General features: G+C 38.8%; 2 protein-coding genes across 5 annotated transcripts; both read left to right on the top strand.

Moving 5' to 3' along the window:
- Nucleotides 1-1,767: 1,767 nt before the first annotated feature.
- On the top strand, nucleotides 1,768-4,924 carry dtwd2 (DTW domain containing 2). The gene is made up of 6 exons (XM_055052348.1): nucleotides 1,768-1,988; nucleotides 2,312-2,402; nucleotides 2,942-3,036; nucleotides 3,126-3,324; nucleotides 3,994-4,122; nucleotides 4,247-4,924. Exons 1-6 carry the CDS (start codon nucleotides 1,834-1,836, stop codon nucleotides 4,424-4,426), a joined length of 849 nt encoding a protein of 282 aa, XP_054908323.1. The 5' UTR covers nucleotides 1,768-1,833; the 3' UTR covers nucleotides 4,427-4,924.
- A 761-nt stretch (nucleotides 4,925-5,685) lies between these two features.
- LOC129374120 (cytotoxic granule associated RNA binding protein TIA1-like) lies at nucleotides 5,686-16,106 on the top strand. 4 transcript variants are annotated; one of them, XM_055052345.1, is made up of 12 exons: nucleotides 5,686-5,915; nucleotides 7,835-7,931; nucleotides 8,120-8,218; nucleotides 10,705-10,759; nucleotides 11,083-11,170; nucleotides 11,653-11,728; nucleotides 11,823-11,928; nucleotides 12,106-12,201; nucleotides 12,290-12,374; nucleotides 12,933-13,074; nucleotides 13,180-13,328; nucleotides 14,134-16,106. In XM_055052345.1, exons 1-12 carry the CDS (start codon nucleotides 5,890-5,892, stop codon nucleotides 14,270-14,272), a joined length of 1,158 nt encoding a protein of 385 aa, XP_054908320.1. In that variant the 5' UTR covers nucleotides 5,686-5,889; the 3' UTR covers nucleotides 14,273-16,106. The 4 variants fall into 4 exon arrangements, with proteins under 4 accessions (XP_054908320.1, XP_054908322.1, XP_054908321.1 ...); XM_055052347.1 differs by having other exon boundaries at nucleotides 12,103-12,201; nucleotides 12,933-13,059; nucleotides 13,183-13,328; XM_055052346.1 differs by having other exon boundaries at nucleotides 12,103-12,201; nucleotides 13,183-13,328.
- The last annotated feature ends 437 nt before the right edge of the window (nucleotides 16,107-16,543 follow it).

Genomic DNA, 16,543 nt, shown 5'->3' with positions numbered 1-16,543 from the left:
TCCGTCAACGCATCCACACTGGAGAGAGGCCGTACAACTGTGGAAAGTGTGGAAAGAGCTTTGTTCAAAAAGCACATCAGGTAGTCCATCAGTGTGACTGCTGACGTCATCATACTCAGCCATGTCATGTCTGAGTATGATGAAACGATGTTTTTCAGAAGCCCATCACTGACATACAATGAACATCTTGGAATGCATGTAAACAGTTTCAATATGTCATTACAAAAGGAAATTAAAGTTGCAAGGTTTTGAAATTTATTTTATAAATAATCATGCAATTGACACTCATGTAAATCTTCTCACATTTAAGAAAGAAGAAAGACGATTCTCACTTAGAATCTTCTTTCTAAGTCCAGTTCTTAGAAAGTGTCTCTTATTGAGGCGACACTTGATTCCTCTTTTGTCTTTAGCTGGAATTTATAATCACATCACCTGCTATTAATGTGCTACTTAGGGAGTATTAGAAAAGTCATGCTGTGTCAGCATGTGTCAGCAGCCATTGTACTGCACTTGTCTCCTTCAGAAAGCAAGCAAGAATACATTCTTCCAACTATTTAACTATTTACAGTTAACCTAGTAAAGTTTTTACAACTCTCTGCCAGTGCGGATCACGTCTTTTTTGAAAATCCTACATGCAGCTTTACGGCATTTACAGCAGAGATGTCAAACTCATTTTTATTTTGGGCCAAATCCAAAGTCTGAATATTCTTAAAGGGCCGGTTGTGCCAGTACATATTGATAAAACCCATTAAACTGTTAAAATATCAATAATTAGCTGTTTGTTTCAGTCTTAAATCATACTGAACATCTTTTCACATTGATCAGTCCATCAAGGAGTTTGTGACTGTTTCTGAGGGTTTTTGTGCAATCAGAATCACAGATTTTTTGGTGCTAATCTGGAGATATTTGTAAACATTTTTATTTCAATATTCGCGCTACTGTGCAACGTCAAGTGTGACTTTTTATTAAGTGCCGCATCAATCAGGTGCTACAACTTGACATCAAGTATGGCTGAGGCAGCAGTCACTTAAACTTGATGGTTTAAGTGACTGACTAACTCCGGTCAAATTTCTCAAAAATGTTACTGCAATTTTTAGGGAAAAGTTACTTACAAAGAAAAACTCTTCTAAAATTGGTGTGCATTTATATCAAGCTCCATTACCCGAATTCACCTAAATAAAATCCAGAGCACCAGTAATCGGAAAACAAGAAAAGAGATCCCAAAGACGAGACCAAATAAAATCGTAAAATTTCCTGTTGCTCGGCAATCCCAAATTCACATTTCCAAATTAAAATTGATTTCATTTTGGAAATCTAGGTGCCTTTCACAACCTTAACCATCTCAATGCTGCTTATTACTCTGAAATAAATCTCTCTTGAATGCAAGTTACATTTTCCTTTTGCAACTGTGATTAGGGAAATAAAGCCAGTTTACGATGATATGACAAAACCATGACTGCAAGGTTAATTCGTCACTTTATTTCGCTTTTCACAACAATCACTACCTCACTATTTGATCGGTTTCTACACCGGAAATTCATTTTTTTTTTTTTTGACGCTGTTGTCCTTCAGTGGAGCGCGTGTGTTGCATTCGGGTCGCATTCGAATATTTGCTCCTCCATTCGAGTAAACATACAGGGGGGAAAAAATACCCTAAACATCAAATTTAAACTAAAAACCTCTTAAGTGAAACAGATTCAGTGTTTATATAAAATCAAATAAATGTAATCCGGCACATTTTACAGGAAAAAAAAGGTTGAGTTTATGGAGGGGATTTAAATTTCCGAGTTACCTGAACGCGACGTCGAGGTTAGCTAAGTGGCTAACACCGCAATGGACAATGGTCCTTGTGTGTGCTCTCCTGTGGAAAACGGACTTCCTGCCTGTGACGAGTCTTATGCAGACGACGAGTTGGTCGACGCTTTCGGAGACCTGGCTGCCCTCCCGGTTGAAGTTGAGGAAAGAAGACCGACATGTTTGCGCTGCCGGTGAGCTGAATGAGAGCGAAGCTAACGCTAGCTAGCCTAGCTTGAGTTAACGAGCATCTGAACGAGAAGCTGTAAGAAAAAAAAAAAAAAAAAAAAATATATATATATATATATATATATATATATATATATATATATATATATATATATATATATACTTCCTCTTGTTCAACATTCTTTAAATGGCATGCTTTAATGAGGGAAGAGATTTATATCGTTTCAGAAAAAGCTGACGACCAGCTGAAAACAGATGGGGGCGTTAGACGGGGGAAATAACTGGGAAATCAGAGCTTCACGTCTTCAACTTTCCTCCCATGTTGTAGTCGTCCTCAGAAGGTGTGTCTCTGTCCCTTTCTCCCGCAACAACCACTGGAGGTGTCCACATGTCTGTACGTAGTGCAGCATCCCGCAGAGGTGAGTCAGTAGATCTCGTGTGTTTATCTTTTGGTTCTATCAGAAGCTTCACGTGGTCATATCTCTTATTGGCTAATTCTCCGAAATAGATGTTATTAATATTTTTTAAGTGGTAGACTGACAGACATTAGTGCAAACTGGTGAATTATGAACTGTGTGTAGTGGGGAAAAAAACCCTCTGGTAATGGCAGCATCATTCTGCAGGGATGTATTCTGAGAGTGGCCTAGTCAAAAGTTTATTTTTTCCAAGCAAGAATCTGTGGTGAGACTTGGAGACAGGCGGTTCACACCTGCTCTCCTTTTACCTCGAGCTATTTTGCAAAGTAGAATGGATAAAGTGAAAATTATGTTTGAAGTATAACAAAATGTGAAGAAGCTGCAAAAAGTCCAAGTTTGTATTGTAGTTGAAGACCTGGTACATTGTTTGGTTATTGAAATATTTCATGTTTTTCTGTTTTTCTTTTAAAAAAAATAAAAAAACGTACCAGATTGTAATATCACACTCGCTGATGTCTTCCATTTTTGCATTCTGCTCGCAGGAAAGCCGAGTACTTCGGACTGTGCCTCTTCTTGCTGCTTGTTTGCCACAGGGAAAATGCAACGTTATAGTAGGAAGGAGGTTTAATGAGGAAAAGTAAGTTGGCTTCATTTTATCAGCCCAAACCTTCCCCCAGAAAAATTGTTAAAATTGCTCATTTGTTTTCTTAATCGTTCTGCACTCAGGCATCCAGAGCTGGCCGCCGTGTGTCGGGACGACAGAACGCTCATCCTGTACCCCGGACCTAAATCGCAGAACCTGGAGGAGTTGGCACAATGCCTGGAGATCTCCGCCGTGAAGCACAATGTGATCATCATAGACGGCACGTGGAGCCAGGCCAAAAACATGTTCCTGAAAAACAGCATGTTCCACCTGCCCAAACAGGTGTGGGCAACGTTTTGATGTAGTTTCGAAAGTACATTGGCTTTTGCAGAAACAATGAAGTTGACATTTCAGTACAGCCCGTCCAGAGAAAGAAAAAAAAGACAAACAAACAACGTAAGACGTGGATAGACGGGTGTTTTTATCAAATATCTTCCTCCAAAAAGTAATAATTCCCAAACATAGCCAAAGTTTGCCGAACTATCAATTAGTTCTAAGATAGAGGTTTCTATATAAATGAAAACTGACTTTAAAAAATTTAGTGTGTTTGTGTGTGTGAGAGAGAGACCAACAATAATTTCAAAACAATCAAAATGTGATTATAGAATTAGCATTTTATTTAGTTTCCAGCATCGTTATGGTAGCCTGATTAGCATTTTCCAGTTTGGTCATTTTACGGAAAAAGCTTGATCTTTCTTTTATTTTATTATTATTATTTTTTTACTTAAAGCATTGTTGGTGATTTAAAAAAAATACAGTGCATTGCTTTTACAGCAGGCTGTCCTGTCAGTGGTCATATCATAAATTATAAATCAGATTTTGCTAGCATTGATAGACGATGTGAAACTATTTTACAGAGGTATCTGAATTTCATTATAGAGTGTATTTTTAATGTGTATTACAACAGGGCTATTAGCAACTGCATCGATTCCTTCTGCTTTGATTCATCAGGTCCAGCTTAACAGGAATCTGTCGAGCCAGTACGTGATCCGGACTCAGCCCTCCAACATCTGTCTGTCCACGCTGGAATGCGCCGCCGTGGCCTTGTCGGTCCTAGAGAAGAACGACGAGATCCAAGAGGTGAGTCAGTTGACAATTTAGCTAATATTTCCTTTTCTTTCTCAAAAAGAAATTCAAATATTTAAATCCTTGTTTAATTGAAAGAAAAAAACTGGTTTTTTTTTTGTTTCTTTTTCATTCTCAGATATTACTGAGGCCTCTGAAAGCTCTATGCTCCTTCCAGCTGCAGCACGGCGCTCAGGTTCACCACAGCAAGGAGCATCTCCTTCGAAACGGCATGTACGACAAACCCATGCCAAAAAACAAGCGCAAAATCAAAAGAATGGAGAAGCTAATGACGGACCACAGCGTCTGTCCAAGATGAGGACAAGGCTGGTGACCGAGTGCAGAGAGCGATCTGTGAAATATCTTTGCACACGTTTTGTTTAAATAATGTAGGACTGCATCATCTGGGTACAAATAACTGGATTTAAAAAAGAAGCTGTTTTAAGCTACTTGTTTCATGTTGGTGATTTAATTTATATCATTGTTATTCATTTTAAATAAATGACTAAAGTTCTACTTAAAGAATCATGTTTTCCAGTAAATCATGTTCTTTTATGGAGGTTTTTTTTTCTAGAAATTGTTCCACATTAAAATATTGTTTAATACAAACCATGTAATGCTCTTACGTATTATGGCAGTCTCTCCTCTATAAGGGCTGATTCATTTATTGTTTTTGCAAAGCGAAGTCTTAAAAGGAATGTATTTAAATACAACAATTACCAAAGTTGTACAAATGTTTGTTTTTCTTTTCAGTGGTCAGGTTATTGCCTGAAAATGTAAATACATCACTTGTAAATAAAGCCTCTTTGACCTTTAAGGCTGTTTCAGTTTTTCATATTATAAGACTTGCTGAAGTTCCAAACTTTTAATTTTAATTCCCAGATTTTTTTTTCTTTAACAGAAAGTACATGTGATGGAGAAATGCCTACCTGCAAAAGAGGCAAAAAACACCAAAACACCTTTATTCTGGTTAGTGCAACATTTTAATGTTGAATATTAGGATAAATGTGATCATTCTAGAAATTGTCACTAAAAGTCATGTGTAACAGGAAATAACCCATAATCCAATGAAAAATATTAAACTATTTTAACATTTAGGATAATATGCGTTATTTTTCATTTTATGTGATAAAGGACTAGTGCCATATATACATGAAATTAGTTGAAAAGGTGACATCTAACAGAAAATAAAGTGCAATGTTCCATTATACATATGTATATTAATAACATTGCAGTTGATGTGGGAAAAAAAGTTGTTTTGTGTTGCATTCAACATACGTAGAAGGAGGATGGATAATTTAGATGCTTTGCATTTGTTTTTGTTTTTTTCAAACAGAAATCTTGACAGGAAATGAAACGTAGCAATAAACGTGTAATTGTTACACTTTTAGTTGTTACAATCTGACCTTTCATTGTGCAACATTTCTTTTCCTACTATAGAACAGGTCAAATGTTACCAAGTATTATTGACTTGAAAATATTTTTTAAAAATATTGTTTTAGCGCAAAAACAACAACAAAAACAACAACCCTAACACGAAATCTACATTTGCGTCCAACTCGCCTTTGGCTGAACTGTCGCGCATGCGCGTTTGGAATCGGCCCCCGGTCGCTCCGCCATCTTTGTCGGCAGCCCATTGTTCACTCCGAAGGCTAACAACGGTGTCAAAACCCTCTACACCTCGTATTAAAGTGTCCCGACCGTGTCACCGACAGCTGACCGCGACTGTCGTGGATTTGCTCACAAGGTCGCGACTTGTTTTCGGCCACCAAGTGAGACATAATGGACGACGAGCAGCCGAAAACCCTGTAAGTGTATGACTGCGTTGCTCTTAGCTAGCCGCTTGTGTTCGTCACACAACGTTGAGCGGTACATGTAAATAGGAACGTCTCATAATACCGGTTTTTGAACGAGAATCAGTTCTGTGAGGTGGAGCTGTCCAGCTGGTATCTCGGTAGCAACAGCACATTTTCTGGAAGGTTTACAGTTGATGTGATCGAAACGTTTAATGCTAGCCACATAACTAAGCTAGCTACTTCCAGAAAAATCCTAAAAATACCAATTGGATCAAGCTTCTTCCTTCGAGTACAATGGAAGCGCGTTTTCCTTTTGGGCTTTTGAAAAAAAAGTATATGGCAACGGAAACCATTCCGTTCAAACTCCTACTGTAAGTAAAGGTGCGTTAAGCTGTACTATTTTGTGTCATTCACTCCCGAACAACGGTACATTGATGATGTTGGTCATTGTGAAGGCCAGTAGTTTTATAACATCATCCCTAAAGCCTGGGCTATTGTAGTAGTCACTATTCAACACAATAAACTAGCGAGACAAGCAATATTAAATGCATTTAGTCTTTTTCTGAAATGTTTGGTGATGATCTGTACAAATATATATATATATATGATTATGTGTCAGTATGGGTTTGTAAGCAGCTTGCAGCACAGTGGGCTTGATTTTAGCAACTATATAAACTGTTTTTTAATTTGAAAACCGTACCAGTGTTCTTTAGGGTTGTGGAGTTAGTTGACAAACAGAAATCAGTTCAAGGTTAATGATGAAAAATCAGCATGCAGAAACTACATTAAATATTATGAGCATTATCTGTTTATGGAGTTTAATGATTTCTGATGATTTCGTTATTGAAAGGAATGCTTTGTTTTGGGTCTTCTGTGTAAATAAATGCAACCATGAATGTTAAATTGAACGTTGTTTGCAACTGTGGCAAAAATCTATTTATTGGAACAAAGCGGGGAAAACTAAAATGATGTGGCGAAGTTGAAATTTAATATTTTGGTTGATTTCAGTTCTTCATACTGCTATTTATTTTTTCTCTCTCCCAAATTCCCAAAGATTTATTTATTTATGTATTTTCTTTGCCTCTTGGAAGCTAAGAATTTTAGTTTCATTTGGAATTTATTATTTAAAACCCAATTTCTTCACTTTTAGCATCAACTAAGTTTTAAAGACTACTTCACCGAAAGCATTTTTGTATTTAACAATTTTTCCACATTTTATATGTATATATGTATTTAACGCCGTATCTAAAAAGGAAATGGCTTAATATTTATAAAGGATTTTCATACTCAGTGACCTGTTGGGTGTTAGGATCTTGCTGCCAGCAGATTCCTACATAATGCAATGGGAATAACTGGGTCAGGACTTTCTGTCCTATGTTTCTTAGTGAACACAGATTCTTGAGGGGTGTTAGCAGAGGGGGATTTATAACATTATAGCGTAATTTATAAACTGACCAAAACATCATTTTTAACATTTTACCCCACTCCTCTTGTAAATCCTCGCCTCAACTTTTTCCGAAAATCTTCCAAATCCAGCGCGTTCCAAGTCGGACGGAGATTAAAATCTCAACACAATCAAACCAGAGCTTGGCTGTAACATGTTCAGCCTTCCTGGTAATCGCTAAGAGCAACTCGCCGCCAGTGGCGGTTTAATAAAACATCCCTAAGGAGAGATGTAGCCTTAAAACTTTGCAATAAAAAGGAAATAAAGCAAAAAGATGCTAAATGGCTGAAAAAGCTCTTTTTCAAACTAACATGTCTTTTAAACAGCTTTTTGTGTCTTGTGTCTTCCCAAAACTTTCAACCATCTTCCAATCCTCCTCCATCTGCATTTAGCTCCAGACGAGACAACGTGTATACGCTTCCTGCTACCACATCATCGTGAACAGTCACTCATGTTTTCTTGGTGCTGTTTGTGTTTGCGTGTGCAGGTATGTGGGGAATCTGTCCCGGGACGTTACGGAGGCCCTCATCTTGGAATTGTTCAGCCAGATCGGGCCTTGTAAAAGCTGCAAAATGATAGTAGATGTGAGTTCACTTTATTGCATTTCGTCTCACTGGTGCCTTGTATTTACTTCGACTGACCCTATTCTGATGTCTGTGATGCTAAGCTATTTTTTTTTTCTTTCCCAGCGGCGCGCTAATTACGCGGCCTCCCATTTTTATCGTTTAATTCAGAGCGCATTTGTTGAATCTGTGTCTCTTGTCCACTCCAGACAGCAGGTCACGATCCATACTGCTTTGTGGAGTTCTATGAGCATAGACACGCCACTGCTACAATCGCAGCCATGAATGGTCGGAAAATACTGGGTAAGGTAAGCTATCATATCTCCTTAGCGAGCCGCCGAGGGTGAGGCCGGGCGGGCAAGGTTATAAACAAACAACCCGTTAAAATACGGATTACTTCCTGTTTTCCTGCTCTGCTTCATGTTTACTTTATTCCCTGTGTACAAAATGTCTGAGTTGGGAGTGCTGCTTTAATCATTCTCTCTTCGAATGTTTCAAAAATCTTGAGAGCGTTGCTTAGGGATTTTTAGTCACGTTTTGAGTTCTGCGTCGAGAACTTTCCTGTTTCGTCTTTTAATATAAAATATGCACGTCGGTGATTTTCTTTTGTTTGCTTCCATCAGCTAGTCTTCTGATATTTGTGATTTTATGTTGCAGGTTAAGTGGAGCCTCTACTGTCTTAATGTGTATCAGGTAGAATTCATTAAAGCTAATTTATTGCAGGACAGTATTCAGACTGTGTCCAGACAAAGTAGTCAAGAAAAAAAAAAGGCAGAAATAGGAAAGCCTACGTTTGCGTCGCATGTTGCTGCGAAAGTACGTTTTATTTTTAGTTTCTCAGCAGTTTTCTTTCTGATTTTGATCACTTTCCCATCCTAACATTAATATATTGATTGGTGTATTTTGCTTTCTGGGCTTAATCTTCTTCCAAATGAATTCTTGCATCTTTAAAGATCACCAGAAATGTTACTTTTCACCTCTCTTCAATCAAATTAAGAATGAAATACTTTTTCATTCCTCAACTTCATCCTTTCACCTTTTATACCCTAACACCTCACCTCTGTAACGCTATAATAAAACTTAATAATGTCCGTTCTTCTCATGCATTTAGAATATTTTCCATCCTTCCTTATTTACATTCAGAACTGAGTCGAGGTTGTTTTTAAAATGATTCACAAATTTCAATTCAGTTTGTTTCTATAACACTAATACACAACATGACATCTCAAGGGAAAGTTACAAAAAAAAAACCCCAAAAACTTCAATCTATTACATCCCAATTGATCCAGCTATCAAACGATGCATGGAGTTCAGCTTATTATTCAAATTAGTTTCAAAAAGTGCAACATCTAGTTAAATCCAGCATTCACTCCTCCTGGTCAAACGTATAGTGACGCCAGACGATCCATGTCGTTGACTCGACAGTAATCCCTCCTGCAAAGCATGAATGTAGCGACTGTGGAGAGGAAAGAGGAAACCTCGGTGCGAACATCTATTGTTGGCAGGTTACCACAGTCAAAACGGAACGACAGGCCGGATTTAACGTCTATGGAGAGGAAAAAAAACTGAGCGAACGTAGAGTGTACAGTTGAAATAAAAGCAAATAATCCGAATTGGAGAATAGTAGAAGAAGAAAGTAGCAAAGTGAGGTAAAGTGGTCAGAATATCCGCAGCACAACTACAGAAATTAAATTTTACAAATTTTGAACAATCCTAAGCATTTTAGATCTTACTCTGAACTCCTTAAATTTCCTAAACATCTCTGAATCCATTATTACATGTTATGGCGAATGTGGATCATCTTTTAACGTTTTTACCTCTTTTAATTGTTAAAGTCTTGCTCGCTCATTCACAACTGCAGACTCTGTGTAACAGAAACCACAATTTTCTTGAAAAAAGCTTGCATTTCTAGTTGTTTTTTCCTTTTTCTTCACTCAGACATAGCATTGGCACAAAGAGTGTTTGCAGTAACCTGGTAGCGCTTAGCTTGCTGTGTCCACCGATTGGGGTTTTAATCGTCCAATCACTGATCGGGGCATATCAAACTGAAAATCGCTCGGTAACCAGATGATTTCTCTGCGTTTGTACTATTTAGGTTATGTTAACACGTGTTGGGCTTCTGTACAGCAGAACATGCTAATGAATACAATATGAATACAGTCCTGTTTTTTCTCTTCATCCTCCATTTTGTCTGTTTTTATGGATTAATTGAATTAAATGTTATTTTCTTTGACCTGATTTTAATTGATGCTCTTCTGTGCTCCCCCCACCCCTACATATTTAATGCTGTGTGTTCTTTGCAACCTTATTTCCACGTAGAATCCACATAAGAGCAATTCTTAAGGAAAATACTTTGAGTTGAAAATATTTTATCCTCAACAGGTATTGAAGGACCATTTGAGGAGTATAACAAGTTCGTAAAAATCACTTGTTTGTAAGTCCCTTGTTATTTGGACCTTACTTCCTACAGTTTTACTCCAAATTACTAGCCTGAACATAATATCCTTTTATGTACTCCACTGTATAGCAATGTCTTAATTGATGCAGGCTATATGTAAAATTAGACAACCATGGATAATTGGTTTGTGTTGGTGGTTTAATAAGTATTTCTGTGGCTTTTCCGAGGCCGTCCTAATCAGGAGTTCTCAATCACGAAATAAAACCAAAAGTAAAACTGGTTGTGTGACCCCCTGCCCCCCACCCTCTAATCAGAGAACAGCAACCCGCTTTTCTTCTTGGAGCGCGTCTCACGTTTTCGTCTTCCCCTGCTCTTTGCGTCTTGTGTCTCTTGCAGGAGGTGAAGGTCAACTGGGCCACGACCCCAACGAGCCAGAAGAAAGACACGAGCAGTAAGTAACTCGCGTGACGACGCTCGCAATTAGTCATTTATACACAGACTTGTACATTTGTATATGTGGAAAAAAAAACCCATTGATTTACACACACACCTAGAATTTCAGTTTGTATGGACAAAACTCCATAAGGTTCAGTGGTTATGATTCCTTTTACAAAACATGCATGGTGCTGTTTAAAATTGAATTTTTCTATTTGTGTAGTTCATATGTGAGATGTTGGCTTAGATTGTTTTTATATTCTAGGCCATATTCCTCTAGGTATTTTTACAATGTTCAATTTTATTTTCTAAAAATCTTTGCTTTTCTTATGTTTTCAGGTCACTTCCATGTTTTTGTTGGAGACCTTAGTCCAGAAATCACCACAGATGACATAAAAGCAGCTTTTGCTCCTTTTGGAAAAATATCGTAAGTTTCTCCTCATCACTACACGTCTGACGCTCTTCCCCTCAAAATATTTCTGCTGCTCATGCTCACAAAGCGCTTGGCAATTTTGAACGAATCAAGAGGAACAGAGAAACTATCAGAAACAAAAGTAGAACCACAAGTTTTGAAAGAAGGCTGTTTTTCTTTCAGAAATGTTAAACTGAAGCTCGGTACCGATCTGAGAATCGGATCGATGGGGAAGATAATTATGAGTGCAGTTCATGACCCTAATTAAAATAAAAGCAAAATTATATATTGTGTTTACTGCCTTACGTTTCAGACTTATTTTTGAATTTGAATTTCAGCTGCATCTTAATTTGATGACATAAGATGCTCATCTGCTCCATTTTCAATCTATCAGCACTTCCTAATACCTCTGAACAACTTCTAATGTGAAACACAAATTATTATTATTATTATAATTAACCTGTTTAATCAAACTGTGTGACTGTGTTTACATGCAGGGACTGTCGCGTTGTGAAAGACATGGCCACAGGTAAATCTAAAGGCTATGGTTTTGTCTCCTTCTTCAACAAATGGGTGAGTGTGTCTTCACTGATCTGTCTGCTGGTCCTGAGCTCCAGCTCTAATGTGCGATCAGCGTTTCTTTTTTTAACTCTCTTTGCGTGTTCAGGATGCAGAGAACGCCATCCAGCAAATGGGGGGTCAGTGGCTAGGAGGGCGGCAGATAAGGACCAACTGGGCCACGAGGAAGCCTGCTCCTAAAACGACAAATGAAAGTAAGTTTGCAGCGATTCACATTTGCCGTCGGTAGGATTATGTGCAAATCGGACGCCACTGCGTTTTCGTTAGTCTTTAGTTTCTAGCTCACTGCGTTTTGTCCTGGACCTTCTTTGTGCGCCATCAGCATTCGTATTTGTCATGTTCTCCTCCATCTTTCATTTATTTTTTAGCAGCCAGTACCAAACAGCTCTCTTTCGATGAGGTGTTAAACCAGTCCAGCCTCAGTAACTGCACAGTCTACTGTGGAGGAGTCACACAAGGTCTCACAGGTGAGCAGCTGTTCGATGACACCATGGTGAAGTCTTGGAAGCACAATTTTAAAACCTTATTTTATTTTATTTTTATTTTACTTCACAGAGCAAATAATGAGACAGACCTTCTCACCTTTTGGCCAAATAATGGAGATCCGCGTTTTCCCAGAAAAAGGCTACTCCTTTGTGAGGTAAACTGGTTTGTAATAGAGAAGAACTGATCCGATATTAATATCTGTATCGGTCCCGACATTTTTAAAAAATCAGATCAGGTGTCCAGGGACACCTGAGCGACTTCATTCTTTATTTATTTTACATTATGTTTAGGATTCCTAATTGTTCTTTGTGAACCAGTTGAAAGAAGGTTTGGTCCACTTTATTTAGACACGTTTGACCAAACGAGTCAACTTACTATTTCTTTATTTATTTATTATGATCGTTATTATCCTAATTTCACCGTCTGAACAAATGAAAGCTGTTTTGACGAAGCTTGAGAAGCTATTGGTGTATTTAAGTGTGTTGGTCCAGAGTTATCAAATGAAGTTTTAATTCAGTACATTTATGTCTGTTTTTCTGTATCAGATCGGTATCGGGCGATACAAAATCTCAGGTATTGGTATCGGAAGTGAAAAAAGTGGATCAGTGCATGCCTAATTTTAGATGCACCTGTTTTAGGCAGAGGATGAACTTTACAGGATGACTTGATATCAGGTAGTACATAATGTCTTAGTTTTTTTTTCTCTGCACAGGTTTAACTCCCACGAGGCCGCAGCTCATGCCATAGTTTCTGTAAATGGCACCTCAATAGAGGGCAACATTGTAAAGTGCTACTGGGGGAAAGAAACAACAGACATTGTACAGGGCCCCATACAGCAGGTACAGATGGCACAGGTAGGACCAATCTTTATTTTTCCTTTAGAAACAAAGAACACAACTTCTGTTATTTCTTTTTTTTTATGTTATTTTGCTCCTCAAACAATCTTGTCTGTATTTCAGCAGAACACGCTGAGCTTTGCAGCCCAGCCCTACAACCAGTGGGGCCAGTGGTACAGCAACACGCAACAGATCGGTCAGTACGTGCCCAACGGATGGCAGGTGCCGAGCTATGGCGTCTACGGACAGGCCTGGGATCAGCAGGGCTACAAGTGAGTGGAAACGTTTTACCAATCAAAATAAAGCTACACCGACTGCCTTTAAAAAGCAGCTGAGAACACGTTGTTTATGATTTATACCACATGTATTCTGTTTGATCTTGTGTGTTTTTAGGTCTTGTATTTGGTAAAACAGTTTGTGGTTTTCCACCTGCAAAAGGTGCTATCTAAATAAAGTTTACTCAGATACTTAATTTCTGTGTTTACCATGAAACTCACTGTAAAAGTCTAATAGTTTAGGCTCTTCAAAGTGAAGTTTATGTAAAAGATGTTTTAAAAAAAACTCCAAACAAACAGTAGTCACCCACGTCTTGTTCTGCTGTGGCTTTTGAAGGCGCAGTACCTTGTAATGCTCCAGTACCGTAATGAAGAATGTCTGGGCGTACTCCAAGTTCAGGCGCTGCTAATTTTACCAAGGAGAGATTCCAGATAACTTGGCTCACAGCTTACAGAGAGAGAGGGCAACTATTAAGGCTTTTAACTTATTAGTTGCCCTCTAAAAGTTCCCGATGAAAGCTTTGCATTTTACAAGTATTGTTGTTTTTCATTTGCTTTTCTGTCAAAGCAAATGGTAGACTTTTCCTTCAAATGAAAAGCATCAGATTTGGATTTGATCTCTTGTTTTTATGCCTCTAAAGTGCCAGAGTATTTTTCAGTCTGTTGTGCCGGATCACTGCTTTGCTCTGCGTAAGGAAATCCACATTTCAGCGATTTTTATATATATTTTTTTCCCGGTCGTTTTGTTTTATGTCTAGTAAAACGTTCAGCACCCGTTTCTAATTGTCGTTTCCTGTTTTAGTCATTTACATGCTGGCGCTGGATGGACGGGCGTGGGCGCCGTGAGCAACGGGGGCATGGTGGAGCCCGGGCAGGGAGTCAACGGAACAATGCTAACCAACCAGGCAGGCATGAGCACCACTGGATACCCCACCCACTGATCACAGACCCCCACACCCCCACCCTCTCTTAGCGCTCAAGGACACCAGGATTACACTCTGCTGGGGGAAGGAAGGAGCGCACCAGACGTGCTCTGACTGTCACACCACAAAAATTACTCCTAGTGAAGCTGGTCTGCCATTTTCTTTTTTTTTCTTCTTTTTTTCTTCTTCTTCTTCTTTTTTCTTTTTAAACCGGCCCAAAGCCTCACCCACTGCCCAAATCAGCAGGTTGAAACATGACTATATACACATTAAACACTGATAAAGCCACCGCTAATGCACAGTGCATTCCTGGACCCCCCTCCACTCCTCCATTTTTATTGTTTGGTGTGTTCATGGCCAAATGCAAACTTAACATGTTTATTATATTTCTAGCAGAGAGGGTTTAGTTGAAAAGAAAACAAGTGTTACATTTCTGTGTCCTCAGCCCCTGAAAGCCAAAGATCAAGGGCCGAATTTTATATCACTATTTAACGATCAACAGTCCAGGGGAAGGCGGTGAGACGACGAGTCGCGGTGCTCGGTAACCTACAGTATTTCAAACACAGCCGCTCCACATACCGACAAAGAGCTGTTCCTTTTTCTCTCCGTTGAAGCGCCGCCAACCTGTCCGCTCGTTCTCGGGGTGCGCTCTCGTTCATTCTGATGAACCGTGGAGGTCAGCAGGTTGGGAAGGAAACTGGTCACAACAAAAACCTGCAAACAAACGCCAGAGCTTCTTCATACCATATCCTGGACCGCGACCGGAACCGGACGGAACAGACAGAGGAACTCATCTGTGGATAAAGAAGTGTGTGTGTCAGCGTGTGTGTGTGTGTGTGTGAGTGCATGAACTGACGCTTTTACTCACCAAGACTACATCGCCGTCATGTACCCCCCAATAAACCCAAACGGGACTACGCCATTGTATCTTTTTTTTTAATTGTGACGGGGGAGTGGTTTGCTACAAAACTGCTTGAGAAAGATTTTTTTTCTTTTTATTTCCGGGCAACGTTAAATGCTGACATTGTATAAAGAGCTTTCGCCTTTTGTGTTTCATTTCAGGACTGAGAAAACGTTGAGGCGACGCCATCGAATCATGTACACGCGAGATCCTTTTTACGTTTGGACGTGGCTGTCGACCTGATTTATTATTTTTTTTGTTTGTTTGTTTTTGTGTTTTTTTGGAAATTCGTATATATCTAAACAATTGCAGGGATTACTGCCACTCTTATCTTACGTACAGGCAGACAAAGATTGCACAAAAGTTAGTTATCCTTCCACAAAATTTGAAGTACTCTAAATTTTCTTTCTTTCTTTTTTTTTTTTTTTTTTTTTTTTTGCATTCCACTTTTTCTGCGGTTTTTATTTGGAAGCCTGTTATATGTAAATAGCCAAACAGTCTGTTTAATTGTACTAAAGCTGTATAAAGACATGTTGAAGGAGAATGCGTGCTTGCTCCTGGTTGGGGGAAAACGATCCCGGCGCCTGTTGGAAAGTAGCATCTCTGTCCAGTGCTGGTAGAAGCAGAGCAACGTTTCACTCGTCCAGCAGACTGGAGGACAAGCGGCATTGCTATGTAATGCGGAAGTCTTTAGATTAAACTTAAAGAAAAACAAACAAACAACAACAAAAAACAACTTTATAACTTAAATTATTGTTTCACACCATTGTAGTGATTGTTTTTATAGATTCCGAAACCTACTTCTAGCGCTCAAGACTTTTGCAGCTTGTCTCCAGTCATGTCCGTAGAATTGGAAAAATCCATTTTGTTGCCTTATCAAGTTAAGTTACTTTTAATTTAACAAAAATAAAGACAAGAGAGTAGGCAGTGCCTATGAATGTTTTCAGCCTATGTTTTTGAGAAGATGAGTTCTGTTCATGCATCAGTGACATGGTTTGTGTTTTTGCTTTGTCCCATTAAAAAAAAGAAGAAAAAAAATCCAAAAGCTGGCGTTTATAACAGCTCACGTTTACACCGTTTCCTTCTCCTCTTTGGAAACGACTCGATCAAATCGAGCATTTGTTTGTCATTTGCAGCGAGTTTCCCTGAAAACAATCTTTCAAAAAAAAAATGTTTCTTTGACTGTACAATTGAGGGCTGAATCTTCACATGTACCGTTTTGAGGTTTATGGAGCAAGTGGCCACCGAAAAGTTTTCCAGACTTAAATGGAAACTTCATCACATGGTGACAACATGGTGCAGATCCCATTGGTGCCTCGAGGCGTTTTGGTGAACTCACCTTGTTTTATGAAAAACCAGATTTTAGTTTTATTGTTTAAAGGGCTTTT

This window comes from Poeciliopsis prolifica, unplaced genomic scaffold, assembly GCF_027474105.1.
Source record: "Poeciliopsis prolifica strain line A6 unplaced genomic scaffold, Auburn_PproV2 SCAFFOLD035, whole genome shotgun sequence".
Lineage (NCBI taxonomy): Eukaryota > Metazoa > Chordata > Actinopteri > Cyprinodontiformes > Poeciliidae > Poeciliopsis > Poeciliopsis prolifica.
Note: the sequence above shows the minus strand (reverse complement) of the source record. Positions and strands in the feature narration are given on the sequence as shown.